This window comes from Poromitra crassiceps (assembly GCF_964638095.1).
Source record: "Poromitra crassiceps genome assembly, chromosome: 22".
NCBI lineage: Eukaryota > Metazoa > Chordata > Actinopteri > Beryciformes > Melamphaidae > Poromitra > Poromitra crassiceps.
The window spans coordinates 18,703,563-18,727,344 of record NC_139647.1 but is presented as its reverse complement, the minus strand read 5'-3'; the positions used below and the strand labels follow the sequence as shown (position 1 = coordinate 18,727,344).

The 23,782-nt window shown below is 43.3% G+C and overlaps 1 protein-coding gene across 3 annotated transcripts in view; it reads right to left on the bottom strand.

The window, feature by feature from the left end:
- The window catches only part of nckap1 (NCK-associated protein 1), a 42,059-nt gene that overhangs the window by 9,449 nt on the left and 8,828 nt on the right, over window positions 1-23,782 (bottom strand). For 2 of the 3 annotated variants that reach the window (XM_083658470.1, XM_083658472.1), the window contains 20 exons: window positions 20,285-20,395; window positions 16,536-16,622; window positions 16,295-16,351; window positions 15,735-15,877; window positions 14,584-14,674; window positions 13,705-13,842; window positions 12,781-12,829; window positions 12,436-12,592; window positions 12,167-12,223; window positions 9,576-9,672; window positions 7,657-7,763; window positions 7,290-7,422; window positions 6,841-6,922; window positions 5,453-5,511; window positions 4,165-4,310; window positions 3,543-3,675; window positions 3,119-3,238; window positions 2,164-2,303; window positions 1,334-1,465; window positions 760-978 (listed from right to left, as the gene is read on the bottom strand). In XM_083658470.1, coding sequence (XP_083514596.1) covers window positions 760-978; window positions 1,334-1,465; window positions 2,164-2,303; window positions 3,119-3,238; window positions 3,543-3,675; window positions 4,165-4,310; window positions 5,453-5,511; window positions 6,841-6,922; window positions 7,290-7,422; window positions 7,657-7,763; window positions 9,576-9,672; window positions 12,167-12,223; window positions 12,436-12,592; window positions 12,781-12,829; window positions 13,705-13,842; window positions 14,584-14,674; window positions 15,735-15,877; window positions 16,295-16,351; window positions 16,536-16,622; window positions 20,285-20,395 — 2,258 coding nt within the window. The remainder of the gene's footprint in view (window positions 1-759; window positions 979-1,333; window positions 1,466-2,163; window positions 2,304-3,118; window positions 3,239-3,542; window positions 3,676-4,164; window positions 4,311-5,452; window positions 5,512-6,840; window positions 6,923-7,289; window positions 7,423-7,656; window positions 7,764-9,575; window positions 9,673-12,166; window positions 12,224-12,435; window positions 12,593-12,780; window positions 12,830-13,704; window positions 13,843-14,583; window positions 14,675-15,734; window positions 15,878-16,294; window positions 16,352-16,535; window positions 16,623-20,284; window positions 20,396-23,782) is intronic. The other variant, XM_083658471.1, reaches the window with a different exon arrangement.

Here is a 23,782-nt window from a genome sequence, read left to right as displayed (position 1 = left end):
GTTCAAGCAAAACACCAATGAGGTTTCCAATTTCCAATCATGGAAGTTGGAAACCCTCATAAGTGTTTTGCTTGCACCTGTGTTTACCCTGCCTTTTTGACACAAAATGGCCCCCGTGAGAAGGGTCTATTCACCTTATGTGGCCACGCCCATTTGACCCGGTTGTGTGGCCGTATCAAAACTTCCGGCTAAAAATAAAATAAAATAAAATGCCTGGCTGCTCCAATATCATCTACCTCTGAATTAACTAATAATTTAGCCAATTGTATGTAACATACCAAATAAAAGCAAACGGCAATGTCTAAGAATGCAACGCCATGTAACTGGCTCGTTAAGTCTCGCATTCCAGGGAATTACGTTAACGTCTGCGGGTCTTATAGACGTTAGTGGCTCGAGCGCAACTCGGAGGAGAGAAAACTATCTGAAGCTTTCTTTGTTGGAGTCCGGGTATGTTTTACAAGAAAGTGCTCGTCATTGTCGACGATAACGTTATCTGACCTGGCTAACAGTGGATACTCGCTTGCTTGCTGTGTACCGAGCTCAAAGTAGTAGGCTACGTTCTTTATTTTATCCCCTGCACTGTCCGCTCCAAAAACAACTCTCTTATTTTGCGCCCTGACCGCCGGCAGTGTTAAAAGGACCCGGAAGAATTTGGCCCACAGTAAGGTGTGAACATAACGTGAATAGCTATGAAAATGACATGACTTCTTCCATGACTCGTAGCACCGTCCGGACAGCGCCGTACTCTATGCGACTCACCAGTTGGTGTACAGACTTGTGATGGTGGGCTCCCCGTGGCTGTCCAGGTGCTGCGTCTGCTGCAGGAGGACGTTGTTGAAGACCCGGGTGATGTCGATGGTGACGTAGTTCTCTATGGACTGCAGCACCGTCATGTAGGCCCGCACGCTGGTCAGCAGCTCGCTGGGCTTGGCTATCTCCTGAGTAGCCTGGTTATACATGGTCATCCCCACTATAGACCTGGAGAGAGAGAGAGAGAGTCAGGTAGACATTCAGAGACGGGTCATCCCACCACAGAAAATGACTAAAAATGACTAAAAACACCAAGAAACTACCAGGAATCTGGTCGGGGACAAATTAAATTGAAATAGTCAGACCTTTTGTTTCTACTGTACAGAGTACGAGAGAGTAAACAACTCACATATTCATCTGCTCTAATAGGCCGATATACTCTTATCGTGACAAAAGGATTAACTATATAAAAGGGTTAACTATACTTCTGTGTGTGTGTGTGTGTGTGTGTGTGTGTGTGTGTGTGTGTGTGTGTGTGTGTGTAGGTGTGTGTGTGTGTGTGTCTATGGCTCTGCACGCCTACTTGGTAAATCGTATCTCGAGATGCGAGGTGAGGTACTCCCTCGGCGTGAACGTGTGCTCCCAGACCACCATGTTGGGAACGTAGTTGATAGAGAAGCAGAGTTCAGATAACGCTGTGTGGAGTTTATCCAGACTGGAAGGAGAAGAAGAAGAAAACAAAACAACAAGGTTAAAATAGGCAGATGATGATGAAACTGAGGGAAATTGGGTTGTTGCAGCAGCAAACAGTAATGGGATAAATACAAAATAGACAATAATAGACTATCAACAAGACTAGAGCTAATGGGGGTTTGTGTAATTGACCATTTCAACAGCAGAACAAAATAAGTAGAACGCATGAAGAAGTATAAGAAATAGTTTGGACCAGAGCAATTTAGAGAGAGAGTGGCGTCAGCGGAGGACCAAAATGCATGACTCATTAGCCAATGAACAGCCAGGAAGGGGTCTCGCGCTACTTTTGAATGCTAAAATAAAGCTGATAATGTACAATTTGATAAAAAAAAAAAATCTAAGTACAACACAAACTGTCCATGTTGCTGCAACTCGACAGTGCTGCTTAATCCAGGACCTTACTTCCTGGAACTCTTGAGAGTAAAAAAAACTGGTCCATTGAAGTGAATGGAGATGTTGTGACTCTTCTATATAAACGGCTCTGGTATGGACTACAACAAGGTGTGCAAAAGAACAGTGGGGCAAATAAACAATAAGCGTGGAATATATACCAAAAATATATTAAAATATAAGACGGAGAGCATTTTTATACCAAAGCCAGGGGAAGCAGAGTGCAAAGTCTTTGAATTTCCTCTGTGTGTGTGTGTATGCGTGACTCACTTGGTGACCAGTAGTCTGTTCTTCCTCATGCTCTCCACTCCTGGCTTCTCTCTCTCCGGCTCGCCCTTCTTCCCCGTTGCCTTCTTGCTCTTCTTGTTCACTGCCTGGCTGATGGTCTTCGCACAGTGCTTAGGAAGCAGCTAGAGAGAGAGAGAGAGAGACACAGATGGACAGCGAGAGAGAGAGAGAGAGAGACACACAGATGGACAGAGAGAGAGAGAGAGAGAGAGAGAGAGAGAGAGAGAGAGAGAGGAAGACAAGTCGGGAAGAGAGATTGAGACCAAAGAGGGACAGATGGGGAAAAACAGACGAATAAAAATATTAATATTAGCGGTTGATATTCTTTGGACAGTTCTGTTAGTAAGAAGCTAACAGATCTACCGAGGTACAGTACAGCGACAACAAAGTAATTACAACATTAATTCAACAGTGTGTAATATTATGAAATAGGTCCAATAGAACAAATTATTTGATCGGTCAAAGATTTCAACCAAGCTGTTCGTTCCCTCACAGCGAGCCATGTGTTCAAATATGGTACATGTTGCTTGCCATGTGTTCAAAACATGTTGCTATGCCAAGTATCGTGGTAACCAGGGAGCTTGTTTATGTTTAGTGATCTTTCTTGGTTTTCTCAATTTTAATTCTAAAGTATAATTTCAAGAAAACTCTTCGGTGAGTCTATGTGTTGGTGACTGTTGTCGCATAAAAGTCTTAACACCCATCAACTTTGTTCTTGTTTGTGATTACAGGTTTAACCTCGTATCAATGCCAAGTGGTACAAGTACTGTACATTCACTGTAGGTGCTCCCAACAACAGAGAAATCCAGGGGGAAGTAGAGAGCAAAGTCTTGGATTTCCCCTGTGTAGTTACTTGTGTGTGTGTGTGTGTGTGTGTGTGTGTGTGTGTGTGTGTGTGTGTGTGTGTGTGTGTGTGTGTGTGTGTGTGTGTGTCTACCTGGTCGCTGAGTGTACATTGTTCAGTGCAGATATCAGTGATCAGGTTCCTGGCCTGTTTGGCCATCTCATCCAGGAACATGTTGCACAACGACAGGCTTCGATCCCCTATGTGGTGACGCTGGGGAGAGGGGGGGGGGGGGATAGACACATACAAATAACAATCATCATTATGATTATTATGATTATCCCTATTATCATTATGCCTAGGTTGATGTGTGCAAGTGTGTGTCTTTGTCGATCTGTGTGTAGGAACGGGTCACGATGAATGACCGTCAATTAACAGTTAACATGTGTTTTCTTATTTGTATACGTGTGTGTATGAGAAAGAGTGTGTGTATCTGGGTGTGTGTGTGTGTGTGTGTGTGTGTGCGTGTGCATGCGTGTGTGTGTGTGTGTGTGTGCGTGCGTGCGTGTGTGGTTACCTCCTCGGGACAGAGCTCGTGTGTACAGGACATGAAGTGTGTGCAGAGCAGAGGGAAGCAGATGGAGTGTCTGCTCTGGGAGGGAAGCTCCAGGCACTGCTGGAACATCTTCTCAAACGCACGGCTGTAGAAACTACACACACGCACGCACGCATGTGCACACACACACACACACACACACACACAGAGAGAAATACACAAGTCGAGTTACTCCAATCAGCCGCATATCATAATATGTTTGATGACAAATGCAATAATGGTGTACTACTATCATTCATGTTTTATCATATATCGAATTTAATTCCTACAATAAATTGTAGAAGATTACCATATTGGCATTAACATTTCATTTAATTTACAGCACCCATTCACCCGAAAGTAGTTGAGTTGTTGATAAAAGATGCTAAAAGTACATCTTAGCGGCTTGTGCATTTTATCCCCAAATCATCCTAAGAAAATAATTATCTCCGTATCAAACCAAATAATCAGGTTTATCGTTTTAGTCAGACTGAATGCTGCCCTATCTGAAACATCTAAACAAAAGCTTGAGGTTTCTGTTCATCTTGAATATGAGTTGGACTTCTGTATGTGTGCACAGTATGTTCATGTGTGTCCACCTCACCAGAATATGGACAGGTCCGACGTCTCAACCAGCATCTCCACTAGGGAGTCCACCATCTTGGTGTGGAAGATGATGGTGTTCATCATCTTACCCAGCTCCCTGTGATCAGCTATACCCAGACTGGCTTTGGAGACACTGGTGTAGGCCTACAGGACACAAGACAAGACAGAGGTGTGGAGTCAGGAAGAGGTAGAAAGAGAGAGTGTGTGATGTATTTAACCCATTGATACCTGATGCAGCATTTGTGTGTGTATCCCTTTAAGACCGCGAACCGCGTCACGCGGTTCGCGGTCTTAAAGGGATACACACACAAATGAGGGATATACACGCAAATGCTGCATCAGGTATCAATGGGTAATGTTAAATTATGGAGGTCATCATTTTTACCAACCTTCTCATGGTCAGCTGCACCAGACTGACCGACTGGCTGAGATTTTGTGACTTTTTCACCAGTTACATTCAATGTGTTGAAATTCAATTAAACCCTAACTCACATTTTTCAATATCTAAACGTATTTGTATGCCTCCTATATGGTGTAAAGTATTCATGGTCATCCGTTCAATATTTGCGTGACAATATCAACCAGCTGTTTTTAAAGCAGGAAAAATCATAGTTGTCCTGACGCCAGTTGACTGAACTTTCCGACACCATGTGGGATTTCTGGCTCAACCCTGATCTCTGATGTAATTACAAAAGTCTCGGAGTACTATAGAGACCATCATTCAGAAACCACGCCCAAAACGGGGGGAAACCCCCCCCCCCCCCCGCCCCAATCCTGGCGTTCTTCTATGTCACGTGTCACACACAAAGATCATATATACGGAAGATGAACACTGCAACTTACTTCCTTGACTGCTAGATCCACATTTTTCAGCAGAAAATGGCTGCCACCCCATCAAAGGATTACCGTTCTGGCCATTTTAAAATGATGCGAGCTGTGTGACTGACTGAATTTTTCATTATTCTACCATTTTATAAACACTTATCTAGTTCCTTGTTACTTTTGTTTGTTCAAAATGTAGTCTACATAAGTTGTATAGTGTTTAGATTATATTTAGGCAGTTAGGCAGCCATATTCAAATGCTAATGCTTGTTTATTTATAAAGCCGCAGTCTACAACCTAGCGTGGAAATTCTATTTATCAGATTGGATGTCAATTGAGATGTAAATTGTGTAGCAAATGAGCATGTTTATGGTTAGCTTGAAGAATAGTTAGCGCTTAAGCTATTAGTCACAACGCAATAGCTCTCTCCATCACTGCTGCTACTGCTTTGTGTGTCTGTCTACCTGCAATCTGAACCAGTCCAGTCTCATGCCTCTGAAGTCAAACACGTCTCCATCCTCTACTGCAACACACAGAAGGGACAATTCAGTCACACATATTACATTTCCCATAGTGTACATGTGATTAGTTTGATAACTGACATGACACAAATACTACTACTACTACTACTAGTAGTACTACAGTTTTTCCCCCTAGTGTATCGCCAGCCAACCTTTGCACACACACGGCAATGAGGTTCTGAAAGACAAACCAAGAGTTTGGCCCAGGCTTTCAACCAAATCCCTAACAATCACATGTGCAATTTAGCAGTGATCTCACTGCAGCAGCCAGGTTTGACCTGAGGTGAGATAACCGAGAGAAAGTATTCTGTGGCTTAAGATTGGTCTAAAAGTAGATTTAGGTCCTGCAACCTTCCAGAAAATTTGGGGGCCCTTTATCGATATGCTACCGTCTCTAAGAACAGGTGACCATAGCTAATTAGCATCTCTACCTGGACCAAACCTAATTTTAGTGAATGCTAGAAAATGTATGTATGTATGTATGTATGTATGTATGTGTGTATGTATGTATGTATGTACAGTATGTATGTATGTATGTATGTATGAAGAGATCCATACAAGGGAGATGGGTGGGGGGAGGGATGGGGTTGGGATTTATTTGTTTAGTTAGTCTTGTTTTATTTTACGCAATGTGCGTGTGCTCAAGCAGAGATGTTTATGGATCTGTATTGTCAACGAATGAGCAACTGTACGAAAAATAATAGATAATAATAATAGATTTAGGAATAAGAGGGAATTTAATGGGTAAATCGGTATAAAACACACTTCCAGAGTTCATTCACAATAGTGCCAATGACCTCGGCACCACTGTGATGGAATCGTGTAAGGAAGGGCACTTTGCGTTGTCATGTACTGTGCCGTGCAGGCGTGCAGGCGTGCACACCAGCCAGGTCCTGAACCGAGGTCAGATGGACCCAGAGACAATATTCTGTGACTGAGATGGGTTAAAGCTTGAACACACACGGCAGTGAGGTTCTGAAAGATCAACCAACAGTTTGGCAGAGGCTTGGAACCAAATTTCGAACTATCACATCTGCAATTTAATTATGGGGGAGATCACCAGAAGGATGAATGTGTAAACGCACACTTTCAGAATCCACTCACAATAATGAATAAGCTAAGATATAATTATGCTGCATTATATGATTTCGCCCACAAAGTTAAACACGTTAATCATTTTGCACTGCGACCTTTTGGATCTCATATTTACCTTGTAACACTCTGCTCTTTTCTTTTTATCCATTTTGTGTAAAGCATTTTGAATTGCCTCTGTGTATGAAATATGCTACCATATATATATACATACATATATATATATAACAACAGTTTACCTTGTTTGACGCTGAGAGAGGTCATAGTGTTGACGAAGGAAGACATGATGATAGACTCGTCCTCTGGACACACGGACAGGTTCTAAGAGACACAGACAGGTTGGAGAAAACTGCATTAAGGAAATGGGGAATTAATTGTAATTTTGTATATTCTAGTCTACTCTCAAACCGAGTCTATCTGGTCAAATAGATCAAGCGGTAGCACACTGAATTCATCCAATTTCATGCATGCATGTCTGTGCAAGTATTTGTGCTATAATTTGCGTTTTTGGAGAAAATGCATTTATGTCCATGTTTGGAGTACATTTATGTTTTGAGAGAGAGAGAGAGAGAGAGAGAGAGAGAGAGAGAGAGAGAGAGAGAGAGAGAGAGAGAGAGAGAGAGAGAGAGAGAGAGAGAGAGAGAGAGGGGGGGGGGATGTCAGACAATCTTATATTAAGAGTTATTACCTGCACCAGTTCATTGAGCACCACAGCATCAAAGCCAGACAGGTACTGGACATAATATCGCTGCATCACAGGACCGTACTTCCTCACATGAGCTCGGAGCTCCTCCATGTAGAAGATCAGCTCCGCTATGTGTCTGCACAACGCACACGCACAAGCACACGCACGCGCACGCACACACACACACACACACACACACACACACACACACACACACACACACACACACACACACACACGTCAATACAGTGAGCTTCACACACAAAAAAACACACACGTTAACAGACTTGGAACTAGAGCAACAAAACATCAAGTGTTAAAATAAGAAGAGTTTGAGTGTGTGTGTGTGTGTGTGTGTGTGTGTGCATACTTGTCTATGAAGTCATCTGTGCTTTTCTTCTGGATGTTGTCTGCATGTCGAAGCAGCCAGATGATCTCGTCACGGGCGAACGACAGCGCCATGAACACAAACAACGCCTAGAGAGAGAGAGAGAGAGAGAGTGGGGGGGAGGAAATGTCAGAAAATCTCTCCAGAATCATTTAAAAATAGATTACCAAGTGCAACTGGCAACAACCACATGGGTTTCTTGCAGTATGTCTCTTAACTAAAATGCATAAGTCAGTCTTGAATATCAACTATCTTCTGCAATAAAGGTCTCCGGTAGGCCAGTAGTAGTAGAACATATACAGGGTTTTTAAGGCTGTAAAATCTATTTCATTAGGTCCAAAACGGCCCAGGCCGGTTAGTGAAGACAGTTGCCAATTCATTAAAAGGCAGAGTCAGACGTATTAAGGGATTTCAAGTTGGTCCCAGACAGTAGTCCAGGCATGTCAGATACAGCAGCTACTATGCCCTTTAGATCTGTCAAACTTGTGTAGCGTGACTTAAGGTGGTACAGCGTTTGAGGGTGGTATTATATATAACCAGAGGCCCAATAGTCCAAGCTGCTCCACTTAAGACACTGTTCACTCCTTTAGAGCAGAGCTGTGGGACTGACTGTATGTAGAGCTATTTTAGGCAGTACCGTAGTGCTTTAAGGTGCTATTATAAATTATCTTAGGTTCTAATTATAGTCCAGGCTGGTCGGTTAAGACAGCAGCCAACTCCTTTACAGACAAATTGTGAGACACTTCTGTTGGCTACTAAAGCTGGTATTATGGGTTTTTAAGGTGGTATTACATATTGGACCCACCTTAGGTCTCAGTGATCCAGGTTGGTCTGCTAGACAGTAGCTCACTTAGGGCTATTTAAGGTGGTAATTTAGTGTTTTGAAGTGGTATTGCTTATTAGCTTAGGTCTCAATAATCCAGGTCAGACAGCTAAGACAGTAGTCAACTCATTCAGAACTGAACTGAGGAACTCAGTAATTCAGGCTGGTCAGCTCAGAAACTTCTGTAGCAATTACTTAAAGGTCCCAATTCGTGCAGCTGTAACCTCTTAAAAACGTGCGTCTCTGGTCCATAAAACATGATTCTGGATTAATTTGTCGAAAATATAGCAACCCCGTTCGTTCTGACGGAGTTGTCACTTCCTCATCTCGTCGCTTCGCAGGAATGGTCTGTTTCTATAATATATTCAGAACTAACAGTTCCCATACGCCAATCAGATTAGCGTCCGTGGACCAGCACGCTAGGTTGTGTCCACAACTAACGTTAGCAACGAGCTATCGCTAACTTAGCGGTTGCTACGCTAAACAGGACATCTCAAAATGCCTAGACTTACCGAATGCACCTCCGCAGTTGCTGGATCACGTACAGCTGGCATCGCTCCAGCTAGAAGTGTTAATTTTGTGGCTAAACCTTGATTGTACTGCCCCAGATTGTTGAAACATTCTGGGCTGAAATGGTTAGCACAGACCAACAGGCCATGATGAATCTTGCGCAGGGAACAGCTTGCAATGGTACACAATAGACAAAATGGCGCAGGTAGCTTGTGTGAGAGAGACCGCGCGCAGTATGCTTAAGGAGCCGCGTGACGTAACACTAAACCGTCTGGGAGAACAGAGTGTAAAGGGGCGTGGCTTGAAGGAGACTGCAGGGGGAAGCTGGATAAGGACAAATTCAACTCTGACAGTTCTGAGGTTGTGAGCACTCATTACAGGGAGGGATGACAGCAGCATATATGCATTTAGAAGTTAAAAACAGCTTTTGCACGGAATGGGACCTTTAAGATGGTATTGTGGTGTTTTAAGGCGTTAATAGAGATAATGTTAGGTCTCGGTAATTCCTAAAGTGAGGAACTATTTAAGGTGGTACTTTAGTGTTTTTCAAGGTGGTATCACATGTTACCTTAGGTCCCAAGAGTCCAGGCTGGTCGGCTAAGACAGTAGCCAACTCCTTCAGAGCTGACCTGAGGAACTTGCGTCTCTCTCTGTGCATGGAGCCACTGCAGAGAGAGAGAGACAGACACACACACACACACACACACACACACACAGAGTCAGAACAGTGCGTAGCATGTTAAAACACATCATCATAATCATAATCATTAAATGATGATAGTTAACACACTTTCAGGATGGTGCCAGAAGAAGAGAGGAGGAGGAGGAGGAGGAGGAGGAGGGGTGAGAGAAGATGACAGTGACACAGGGAGGAGGATGAAGATAAGAGGGGAGGAGAGAATAAGTCATGAGCGGAGAAGTGCAGAGAAGGAGGGATGAGATGAAGAGGAGAGAAGAGATGAAAGGGGGAATGAGGGATGAGAGAAGATAGCTATGCGTGAGACCTTCTAATGTGATCAGAGGAGAGCCATGCGGCTAGAGGCACGGTAGAGAGAGATGGAACGCAGAGGCGAGAGAATGGGAATGAATGCAAATGAACGAGATGATGCAGACCAGGGGTGCCCACACTTTTTCAGCTTGGGAGCTACTTTTAAAATGACCAAGTCAAAGTGATCTACCAAACATATTTATTTATATATATATATATATACAAACTTGGCTGCCACAGCGAGATCTGACTGGCGCACCTGTACGTCAATCAAGTGGCAAATGGGCCTATTAGCCTATCATCCATCCTCACTACGGCACTATGTTAACACATTCACTGCCAGCCGTTTTTTTTTTACTGTAGGTAGGTTCTGCCAGAGGGTTTTTTTGAGGATTCTGGCTCATCTTTCAAGACCCGAGGATTCTTTTCTGCTAAGATTTTGTGAACACACAATATCTCAAAAGAACTAATAGAATGTGTGCTTTCTCTGTCTAAAAGAGTTAGTTTGTAGAGTTAGTAGTTATGTAAGCATTAGCAGTTGAATACAGCATGGTTTCAGCGTCTGAAAAATTATTTTGAGATAAACGGCTTTTTGTGAAATTCGATAGAACAGTCACTTTAACCATTCATTTTTGGCATCAGTAAGACGTCAGACATCTAAACAATAGTTTTGAACAGTAATTTCCTCCATAACAGCAGGAAACCCCCCTCTGCTTCCAACTCCTCCCTCCGTGGGCGTTCTCCTCCGCCCTCCTTGGCTCTGCAGCGGGTCTGTGACAAACGAGTTGCTGCTGCCTGTCTGCTGGCGGCCGCTGTGCAAGTCTGGATATGGGCTCGCTCGTTTCTTGGGGTTTGTGTTGAGAGCTTTGATGAAGCTTTTGCGATTCTGGTCTTATTTATGCTGCGTGTTTCAAAGTGTGTTCCACCCGTAATCTATTATGCAAATTTGCAATCCCGCACCGCCAGCAATCAGCGCGAAAACGAAAGCGTTTTCGCCAATCCATTTTCAAGAGAATGGCTTCCTCACACTGCTTTTTGCTTGCCTTCCTCTAGTCTGGGAGAGCACTGTCGCCACTTAGTGGGTCGGTGGAATGGGTTGTACATGTTCGGTGGCTCCAATAATTATATAAGAGATGTAAAAGGGTTAGATGCACATCCCACGGTCAAAAAAAAAAAAAAAATTTTTTTGACGTATTAATACGTCATTGGCAGTCAACCGTTGGATTTTTTTTGACGGATTAATACGTCATTGGCAGTGAACGTGTTAAAAAAAAAAAAAAAAAAAAAAAAAATCCCCCCTCAATGCCATGCGATCTACCACACTACCTTCGCGATCGAATTGGGTACGTATTGGGCACCCCTGATGTAGACACATGTGAGACAGCTTACTCTGATGACAGAGGTGCACATTTAAATGGAAGGAGATTTTTTTTGTTTATTATGTATTTTCAGATTCCCCCCCATTTTCTCCCCAATTGTACTTGGCCAATTCCCCCCCCCCCCCCTGCTGCCCTGGTCGCTGCTCCACCCTCTGCCCCATCCGAGACTAGCGCCATGCTTCCTAGCCAGCCGCTTCTTTTCACCCGACAGTGGGGAGCTTGACCAGCAGGACGTAGCACGTGGGAGGATCACGCTATTCCCACCAGTTCCCTTCCCCCCCGACCGACCAGAGGAGGCGCTAGTGCAGCGACCAGGACAAACACCCTCAATCCGGCTTCAATGAATGGAGAAATTAAGTGGCGTGAGAGAAGGAGATGGGGATATACAGGATAATGCAATAATGATGTTAATATCTTTATATTTAGATAATCTTATCAGAACAGTGTTACAGGTTCTTGAGTGTCAAGTTCTTCACAAGATAAATGAAAATGTAGGGCAATGAATAAAACCTAGAAATGTGAACCAACATGAATACCGTGAATAATGAAGAACAATAAGTGTTTGTGTGTGAGCAGCCATAATAAGATTCAAGATTTTTATTGTCACTCCGTGGTACAAGTATGCACGTGTGACATTCTTATGTTGTAGGCTCCGTTACAGACAAGGCGCAGTAGGTAAATAGGTGCAAAATCACAGCAAACACAATCACAACAACAATATATATATATATAGTTACAGCAGCAATATAGTTAACTAGCACAAACAATGTAAACATAAGATGTTGTACTTACGCGTGCGACAGAGCCTGTTCCTTGCACTCTCTGATGTCATTGATGCGTTTGTTGTACCTGAAACACAAACACACACAGGCACAGACATTAACAATGGATGGCAGAGTGGATGCAGATGTGTTCGTACCAAAGAGGCACTCTGCATTTGCACCGCTTATGGACGTGTCCCATAAATCTGTGGTTCCAACAGGCACTCTGCCATGTTGCGAATTAAATGTGGTTTTTAAGTGTGCATTTGTCTGCGTGTGTAAATGCGCTGACGGCCCTACCCTCTGATGTTAACAAACAGGTCCTCTGCGGCCTTGTGGATGTGGAAGACCTCATCCCTGAAGAGGCAGAGGCAGGTGGAGCTCTGCAGGGCCAGCTTCCACAACGACAACGCTGCCGCGTCACTGTTCAGCACCGCATGGCACAGGATGAAACCAACTAGAGAGAGAGAGCGAGGTAGAGAGACACATTAACACTTTCAACAGACAGATTGTTATCAAAGTGAAATATCTTTACAGCATATTAAATCTAGCCAGTTTGCTCAGGTTATTACCAACAAGAAAGAGAGAAAAGGAGGGGGTGAAAGAGGATGGATAGATAGATTGATTATAGAGTGGTGCACTTACAGACAATCCACTTCTCCATTGCGTCCAGTGACAAGTATTCACACGGCATCTAAAGGCAAACAAAGTGAGGGAGAGTGTGCATGTGTGTGTGTGTGTGTGAGAGAGAGAGGTGGGGGAGAGATGGAAAGGCAAGATAAGATAATCAGTTGGTTTCACTGATGCCATTTTGCTTTCCAGTTGAATCAAACTATTACTTCTGACAGAATAATCACTAGGAGGGATACAGAGCTCTGCCACAGGGGGGCGCTGTGACGCCAAGTAAAAACCAAGGACCGAGCACATTGAGGGGAATGTGTCGTATATCTGGATCAAGCCAAGGCCACACAACCAATGCAAACTCTTCTCAATGGGTATTCTGGCCGCAGTCTACTCTTTTCTTTTTTAAGATTATTTTTGGGGCCATTTTGCCTTCATTGATAGGATAGTATGTGCTAGACAGAGACAGGAGGGCAGGGAGGGAGAGAGGGGAGGACATGCAGCAAGGGACCGCAGGTCGGAGTCGAACCTGGGTCGGCCGCGTGAAGGACAACGCCTTAATGGTACACGTATTACCAGGTGGGCCACCGGGACGCCCCCCGCCACAGTCTACTGCTGGTCGCAAACACACACAATGTGGGCATTTACACTTGCAGCATTCATTTTCGAACCCCAAAAGTGAATATTTTTCAAGGGCTTTAAAGTTGGGGTGTGCACAAACAAACATGTATGTTGTCCTTCACTTTACAAATTAGACTAATCATCGAAGATTGGAGTATCTGCAAATTTGTATTTAATTTAAAATGTCCACTGTGGTTGAACATAGTCAAACTGCTTATACAAGGTGCCCAATGTGTTCCTCTTGTGATTAGTAATTATGATTGTAATATCTGACAAAATAATGAATTATCATTGGAGCCATAGTGGCGAAGCCCTCTCCATACTAACAGTGTCGGACTGAGCAGGGTTGAGCATGGTGGACGGGGCGGAGATGAGAGAGAGCAGCTGGGCGTTCCTCCATTGGTCCGCCGACAGATTCCTCCTGGGATAGACCATCTGAAGACTGATCAGCGCATCTGACAGAGACTGGAGAACAGGAGGGGAGGGCAGGAGGAGGAGGAGGACAGAGGAGAGGATGAGAGACGAGCAAAGGAAATTCATTTCAATAACTGAATAAAATACGTTAATTACATTTTCCATCCCACAGTGCATTTGTGCCAATGAATTATAGGCCTAATAATCGTCAGCGTATTTGAACGTGATCTCAACTTTCTGGCTCACTAGTTAATAAGCTAGCTTGATCTTCTTCATTAATTTGTTCATTGTAATGGAGAAACAGTAGGTGTTAGGCTACTTGGCTTGCTAGTTACACTAGTTGCTGCACTGCTTATCCAATCATGAATTTGTTATAAAATGTCGTCTTTCTCCATGATAGTTATGATAATAGTCTTCTGCAGAGTTTTTGATTTGGACATCATTTTTATCAATCATTTTCATCAATAACTGAATGACATGACATCATATTTTAATGAGTGACATGAGGACAACAGAAAAAAAAAAGTGTAGTGTTATCTGTGCCGTGAAGGTGTTGCAATTATCAAAAGATTTAGCTACTCATATCAACATGTATCACAGTATCATGGTAGTGTTTCATCCTGACTGACTTGAGTTTGACCATGTTGCTATGGCAACTGTCCCCCGGTGCAACCCCCCCCCCCAACAGTAACAGGCAGAAAACAAAAGACACAAAGCTACAGATAAAAAGGACAAGAAGAAGAAGTAAAAAAAAGATTGAGTATCAACATTGTTACATTGTTGTTATCTTACCTTGTTATGTGGAACAAACTCCTCCATCATCTTCTTCAGTGGGTTCTCATAATCCACGATCATCTGGCCCAACCTGGGGTACTCCCTGTCACTGTGAGAACAAGCAGACACACACACACACACACACACACACACACCACCAATCCGGTCAGGACGGGTCACTCCCATAGCCCGGGGGCTGTCAGTGTCATGGGCACTTTGATGACATCACCACCCGTCTCCAAACATCGCCGCTCGGCAATATATCAATATTATATAGATATCGTGATATGAGATATCGTCTTAGACTTAAGATATCATGATATGGCGTAAGTGTTGGCTTTTCCTGGTTTTAAAGGCTACATTATGTTGTTACATACTGTTCTATTTCTTGCCTTTACCCACTTAAGCTGCGTTCACACCGACCTATTAAAGTTTTTCGCTGGCATCGAGTTTACATGCAAAGTCAATGCAAACGAGCGATTGAGCATATATTCGCCCGGGAGAAAAATCGCTGGCCGTCCGAGCGACAGAGACAGAGCGATAGGGAGAAAATACGCTCGTCGCCCCAGATGAAATATCCCAACTCAAGCGAAAATACACTGGCATCAGTCGCTCGCTGTTCAACGCTGATTGGCTGCCGTGTGAGAGTGAGTCAAGGATCACACTGGCTTGGAACAAACCGCTGGTTTATTGTGTGACAACAAACCGCATTGACAGGCTGACAGCTGACATGAAGTGAAGTCTGTACTACCGGTATGCAGCTCGCGTTAGGAGCACGCTGATAGGCTTAGCTTGTAAACAGCTACGGTGGCTTGTAGTGGACAAACATCATGACATTGCATAACGTTAGTTATAGCCCCCACATGTCCGTCAATTCGTGTGCCTGTTGATGAGCGATTTAAACAGAGCGACAGAGCAATTCCAAAGGGTTGAATCAAGCGACAGAGCGAAAAATAAATATCTCGGTGTGAACACAGCTTTAGTGTTTAATATTGTGTGAAAGCACCAATAGTCATCCCTACAATAATGTAGAAATATCAATAGAGGTATTTCATAAAAAAATATCGTGATATTTGATTTTGTCCACACAGATCGAAAAGACTCTGCGTCTGTATGGGGGCAGAAGATGCACTTTCATAATTGACTGCATATATGTGTATTTTAGTTACCTTGCCCCGTGAGTCATCTCATGGGCGTAGTTGTACAGTCCTATGATGGCTTTCCTCTCCTCTATGCGTGACAGCAGCATCATCAGATTGGTATAGGTCACCACCAGGTCCAGGTAGTTCTTGGTCAGGTCAAAGTTCACCGTCTTGACGGGAAACGCAAAAGGCAACACGATGAAACGGACAAAACGGCAGATTTTCTACACGGTGAAATTACATTTGATATCTGGGATGCTCTTACGACGAGAGAATTAAAATGAAGCATTTATCGGAAATTATTTATCACCTTAGAAATAACCGTAATATATTGCAATGACTTAATTTTGTGGCGTATATTAATGCAAGTGAAAAGGAAAGAAAACACACATTTTCAAATGTAATGTGTCACTTCCTGCAAGTCTACCCTAAACATGTCTTGTTTGTATTTTTTTTGTAATTCTCAGAGAAGCCAAGGACATGTATCTTTATCTTACACAAAAATATATAATATATATATATATGTTCTTATAAAATAAGAACAAAAACAATGACACAAGTCTGAGTCAACTGGGTATGTGACTTACAATGTCAAAGAAGACTTGGCAGGCATCGATGGTGTTCAGCAGCTCACACACATGGTCCTGTAAAAGAAGGTTGATGTAAAAACACATTCATCACAATCAGCACCACTACCATCATCATCATCATCATCATCATCATAATTGTGTGTGTGTGTGTGTGTGTGTGTGTGTGTGTGTGTGTGTGTGTGTGTGTGTGTGTGTGTGCGTGTGTGTGTGTGTGCGTGCGTGTGTGTGTTCCTCCTACCTTGAACTCCATGACATCTACAAAGGTGAAATAGTACAGAGCAAGGTTCTTGAGAATCTCTGACTTCTCCTTCTGCAGCTGAGCCAGCTGTTGCTGTAAAAACCACATTGCAGAACAGGTGCAGTTGCAAAAATGTTACCCAAAAAAAAATCGTACAATTAACAGATCTATAGATCTGATCTATATGCATCAGTAAAGCTCATTTACACTTAGGGATGCTCTGATTGATCATGCTAATAGAAATGAGATGTTATGTTACTTTCTTTGTGCCTACAGTAGTTAGTGCACACCTGAAAATGAGGCTAAATATACAGTAGGATATCTATATATAAATAAAGGGAGGAAACACTTTAAATATTGCCAGGTACTTGGCCTACCCCATAGTGCAATCTGATCATAGCATCTCTATGATAAGCGCACACCCAGCTGCTCTCATGTAAATCAGGGCTGGGTTCATAATTCAATTGTCCGTGTGATTTTCTACCACACCCAAATCTTGAATGAGAAGATTGGCATATAAACGACTGCAACCCATTAGGAATTAATGGCGGACAAATGTTCCCTCATTAAAAATTCCCAATTACTCCCAATTTTGCATCGGGGATCAATACAGTTGATTTATTTAATCTTAAATTAATTATCGTTTAGATTTATTTTACGTTATTTTGATGTGACAGAAATACATTAACAGCAAACTGTGAGCCCAGCCCTGATGGAGAAGAAATAAAATCAGATTTTGACGTTGAATAATTCAATGGTGTTGTGCTAGCAAAGTTCTGGCTTAGATAGGAGGAACATAGATACCTTGATAGAAAGATTAATAATTTAAAAAAAAATCAATAAACCTCTCCAATATCCCAAAGATATATGAAGTCATAAAGTCATTTCACTTTGGTAGAACATTTCTAAATCATATTTCTAACATACATGAAATAGAGAAGGTAATATTTCCAGGTTTCTTAAGGAGTCTGAAAAAAGTCCATGGTGGATAAATATCTCAAAGGCAGGTTGTATTGGAAATTGACTGTTCATGGTGTCAGGTTGAGGAGAACATGCAAGAATATGAAAATGTTGTACCAAAGTAAAAATCTGACTTTCAAAGCAGAGCTAACCAGTCCACCCAACGACGCAGCATCTTGTCTGGAGTTTTCTAGAGGTCAGAGTTTAGAGACAGATGCAGAGGCGACGTAGAAACTACAACCAGCAAAGGAAGTCTAGAGAAACAAAACTTGTCCCGGCGCTCGTTGGTATCGAAAGAGTTGTTGGTAAGGATACCGTGTGGTATGATACCGTGTGTCATGGATACCGTGTGGTATGATACCGTGTTCAGAGGAGTCGGTTCAATTCCCTTTCTATTCAGTCAGCTCAGTGTGCCCCCCCCCCTTTTCAAACTCCTGAAAAACTACAAACTTTTTGTCTTGACTAGGATGTCATATCGATCTTTTAATAGGTCCGAAAATATGATATAAATGTAAGATGCAAATGAAAAGGAAAGCTATATCCTTAGCTGATGATCTTTTTACTCTTTCTATTGGCACGACTGAAAAGACTGAGGTCAACGTGAATTGAGCGCATCTCTGAAGCTGTATTATTGGTTAGCTGTAAGCTGAATCTATCTGAGCGGAGGTCAGAGATACAGACTGTACTCTGAACCCCTGGGTCCTCCAGACATCAGGAGGACCAGAGGAATGAGTGCAAAAAATGACAGGTGGTGTAGGTGGTGTCCGACACCGCTGCTGCACCAAGGAGCCGACGTCTCCGTCCAAGACAGCGGGTAAAAAGAGAGGAGAGGATGTGGTGGTCATATCCAGTTAAAGTTGAGGGGGGAGGGGGGTCAGGGAATTTGGTAAAATTTGAAGTTACAGTACATAAACCTCTAAGAACCTCTAAGAACCTCTTGAGAGGTGATTATGGAATTAACGGTCAGATTAAGTGCCCGCATAAACGTTATAGGGCTAGCAAGAAACAATCCAGGCTGGCTCCTTAGTGCAGACAGCCAGCCAGCCATCCAGGCAGCCGGACGGGCAAACCAGGCTGTTAACGAGCCACACAGTCACTCGGGGGATGAAGGAAGGAGAGAAACGCTGCCAGCAGAGAGGAGAGAGAAGACAGAGCAAAGCAAAACACAATCCAAAATAGCTAACATAAACAGCTACGAAAAATTACATTAGTACAAAACTTAGATACAAAAAACTCAGTTACAAAAACTTAGATACAAAAACTTACCAAAAAGCACAAGTCCGGAATAAGCCAAGTTTTAGCATGCAAAACAAAACACAAACAAACACAGAAACAAACACAGAAACAAAGCAGAAAACAACGTAAGAGACAAATTTGGGCACAGTTATACTGAATAAAGCAGTTAGCTAGACACGGATACGTACACACACACACACACACACACTCACATACACACACAGTTATATATACACACACTCGCAGCAGTTTGCTGAGTGACAGTTTCGCACAAACACACACACGAGCTAAGCTAACAGTTAAAGCTGAAAGAAACATCGGATGAGCAATGAGTGCGTTTAGATCACTCGGTGCACACACGCACACACACACACACACACACACACACAGGGAGGGACCATTTGCGGGCGGGGTGGGGGGGTGTTATATTGTTTTCACAAGCACTTTTCACTACTAGCTTATTAGCTTTCAGATTGTGGAATGAACGGGTGGCTTGAATTGGCCCATAATTCCATCATATCCCTGAGGATTGTGCAATCAAAGCTTTCTCCTTTTAAAAAGTTATAATTATCAAGGGGTAGTACAGTGAAACATCTAAAACATCTCAACAGGTTACAAAAAAATCTCTTAAAATTGTATTTTTCTTAAAACATTAAAGAAAGAAAAAAAGTGCATCGATTTCATTTTGTTCATTGCTTTTTCACTTGCTCTGAATTTTGTCCTGAACCAGTAACAGAGGAGCACTGGGAGAGCGCAGACACTCCCACCAAGGTTCTGCTATTATTGCTTGTCGAGTCGGAACCAGATCCGCTCCGAAATGTAACGGGTTCTTCCTTGGTCCATGCTACACCCTTCTACCAAGTTTCATGAAAATCGGCCCAGTAGTTTTTCAGTAATGCTGCTAATAAACAAACAGAGAAATGGCATCGAAAACCTCCTTGGTGGAAGTACAGTAAATAATAAGGATGGATAATTTTGAAAAAACTATATACTTTTTCCAGACCTTAATTTATTCACTGGCTTTACAGTAGATCTTTGGGAAAGAATGATATATTCTGATAGTGGCTATGTACGTAATATGGCTAATAAGACTTCTAGGCTATACCACTCTAATTATTGTCACAACAAAGATTACAATATGTGAGGTGAGAACAGGTCTGCAACTAGTACCTGAAATAAGTATGTTTCTCGGGGGGCAGGGGAGGAATAAACAGTTCCAGATTTTTCATTAATTTTTGCGCAACTTGCAACCTTTTCGAGTCATAGAAAATGATCGAATGTATTTTCCATACTTATTCCGGAAAATTCTTGTGTTGAACAAGTTGACTTGCTTTGGAAAGCCTGATAACGTTTAGTGTGGCTGAAGAACCAAACGCAGCAATCACAATTTGTGGAAAAATTCTGGGTGCTGTAAATTTTGCCTACAGGCTACATTCAAAATCAAGGTATCAGTCAATGAATGTGCACTTGAACATACATACACACACACACACACACCTCGAGTCAACACAAACAACCACCGTGTGTGAACACTCGTTCATCGCCGTTCTTACGTTATTGTTCCGTGTCTCCACAGCGGGGAATTTCCGGACGATAAATTTAACCGCCGACTCCAAGTTCTTATCGACCAGATAGGAGGGCTTAGCCTTGGGATCGCCACATGCCTAGAAAGGAGAAGAGAGGAGGTGAGGAGGAGAGACAGAAGAAGAACAATGGTCAGTGCAGTTCTGCTATGGAAAACAGCAAGTCTTCTTTCTCTATTTCTGTCTGAGTTTGTTTCTTCTTCTTCTGCTATTAAATTTCTGATTTTATTTTTTTTGTACAGGCATGTTAGATGTGTGGTCATCACTAGGGGAAACATTTAGTGCCGACAGTGAAAACTGGTTTATCCAGGCCCCAGAATATGGGGAGAGTTGAGAGGAATGAAATGTTCACATTGACATTCCGTGAAATTCCAGTGAAATTCCAGGCCAGAAGTGTCTTCAACACATGAGAAGATACATACACACAAACACTGTGCAGTGACCTGTATAGTGAGGTAGAGACCAAGCATAACCCAGTTAGGGTTTCATGTCTCTACCTGCACATTGGTGTCTGTTTAAAAAAAAATCTAATAAATAAACAAACCTAAACAAATACCGGTAGTCTAATTTGGTGTTTAGATGCACATATCAACAAGGAGATTACAGCAATTGTGCACAATCAACAGGGCAGATTTTCCATATTGCTGAATTAATCTCAATTATATATTCACTAGAAGTTTGCAAGTCAGAGGTTTTTGAGGATTGGATAAACCAGGTTTCGACTGTTGTCAAAGTTTGAACAAGCGCTCAAATTGATCAGTGGTCCTCAACCGCTGTGCTGTGGAGTGAGTATATCAATAGCAAACGGAAATATGACATTTACTCGTATTACATTCTTCCCTCATCATATAATCACACCCATATAGACATAATCAGCCTCGTCCAACAGTTTGAGAGGTTATTGTGTTTGCTGGCCCCGCCCCCAACTATGATAATAACCATACGCTTTGTGTGTGACATGTCCAAAGTCCACCAATCACTTCCCTTTTCTGATCAGCCAGGGCATTTAGTGATTTATAGCCGTGGATTTTTTTTAAGATAAGTTAACCACAACACAAAAGGGTTGAGAACCACTGAGAGAGACCCGGGCCTGAGAGGGGGTTTCCACTTCTCCAAAGTGTTCCTCTCTGAGCCATCACTGGTTAGTTAGTACCACAGACAAACGGAATGACAGGCAGAGTGATGGAGGAGTGGAGGAGGAGGGACTGAATGGAGACAGAGAAAGAGAAGCAGAGAAAGGGGAGACGGAGAGAACTTGAGAATGAAGATGGCGGGCAGAGGCAGAAAGACAGTGAGTGTGGAGAAAGAGAGAAACGAGGACAGAAAGCCCTTGCTAATGCTCCCTGTGTCCTAGAAACCTAGCTAGAGCCGTGTCTGTCTGCAGAGAGCAACAGTGTGATAATGACTTCACTACAACTGCACTGCTGTGTTTCTTATTGCTCTACCCTCGTCCTCCTCTAGGTGTCTCGGTGTCAGGCTGACTGCCCTGAAGCTCGCCGGAAAGCAACAGCACTCGTGCATTATGGGTAGTGTAGTCGTGAATGGTGAGGATGTGGTCCATGCATGTGCCATAAACAAGAGTGTCTGTATAAACTTTGCAGGCTGCCAGCGTAGAGGAGGAATCCTAGAAGGGAGCCTGTGCGGCACACCAAGATGGCCGCCCGCATAGTCGTCCACCCTTTGAGATGAACCGGCCGTTCTGAGCATCCCCTCCCCTAGCGTTTTTACGGTTTAGGTTTATTGGAAGCACACATTTAGAAAAGCCACAAAGGTCACACACGGGATTACAAAATGAAAGCTATCGTCACAAAACAGCGCTACAAACGTAATATTTTGACCCGATGTAACGACGAGCGGCTTAACGAACCGACAGGCGTCAAGCCTGAAACAGCACCACCACGACCACAAACTGGCGTTACAGTTTTTGTATGGCGCTGGAACATTTCCAGCATCAGCCAGTACAAAATGAAACCAGGAAACGGCGACGCATGCTACGTAACAGAAGCACGGCGGATAACGTCGCCTCGCAACTCGGAAAACAGAAACACTGGCTAGTAGCTAACGCTAGCTGTAGAACCATAGCAATGCCACTGGCGCGCGAGTTTGAGAGGCGACATTGATCAGTTAGCTGCTGCCATTTTGCATCTCTTCTAGTAGTAAGCATCTGCTTGAATTGAACTAGGGATGCAAAATGGTGTGCAACCGTAAAAATAAGCCCGTATTTAACTCACTGGAAAAAAGTCGGACGAAAAAAAGCATAGCTGGCTAGCTAGGTCAACAAAAGAGGATTTAACACGCGAGCTTACTATTCTATTAAGATGATGCACTTGCAGCTACATGTAGTTTAGTCTGTCAAAGAATCTGTACGCCTGTAGCTAAGCTAACGCACCAATTAAAGCCTCCATGTTGATTACAACACAACCGAACATGCTAAGTGCTGTAGAGTTGGGTCTTAAAACACACACGACTGCAGGGTCTGGAACACTGAACATAGTACACAGGGGGATACGACACACAGGAACCAACAACAACAACAACAACGTCGTTTCAATAGCCATTGATGACACAGACTGGACCTCGAGTCTCAACTCGTTTCCTCGTGTCACACAGGACCCAATTACAAACTTCAACCGCCTGCAGTGCTCGTTGAGAGGACATGGTGTTTAGCGTGTCTACTCAACCGCTATAATAGGCCAACTGAAATGACATTTAGGCGTGCGAGAGGCAGCCGGATTTTTTAAATATACAAAATGAGAAACAAGGTACCAAAAGATGTGACTGCTGAAGTCCATGCAATTACAAAAACCTTGCTATTAGGCTATCGCACAATGCTAACCGGTGTTCTAACATAACACTAGCGTCGCCCTACACGGCAAACTAGCCTGCTGATTGGTCGCTATAACGAAGTTACCCTTTGACCCGCCCTGGGGAAATCTGTGTGTGTGTGTGTGTGTGTGTGTGAGGGGGGGGGGCGGCGCTGTCCATTTACTAGTTCCTATTAGTGGGCTAGCTTAACTACGGCAAAAAAAAAGAAAAAGTACGTTTAACTACCAACTAGCCTAGACAAGAGAGCTAGCTTTTCTTTCTTTTTTTAGCAATTTGACCACAGCTAGTTTACTTCAATTGATACCTTAACTATTTTGCTAACATAGCAAGCAAACGACAGAAGTGGCTAACTAACTCGCTTGCTGGGCATCACAGAACAAACAGGCCTTCAAAACATATTTGTTCCTGTGATTTAAATGGAGTGGCGCTGTCACTTAGCGGCGGTGGTGGCTAGAGCGAAGAAGCTGGCCGGCTGGGTTGGGTTGGGGGGTGGGGGGGCTGGATGGGTGGAAGGAGGGCCGCAGTGAACGGTCGGATGGGGCATGGGGAAGAAGCTGAGAAGCAGCAGCAGGAGTGAGGGAGGGAGGAGAGAGAGGGGGGCTGTTGCCTGGATACCAGAACAGACCTGAGTCTCGGCTGCTC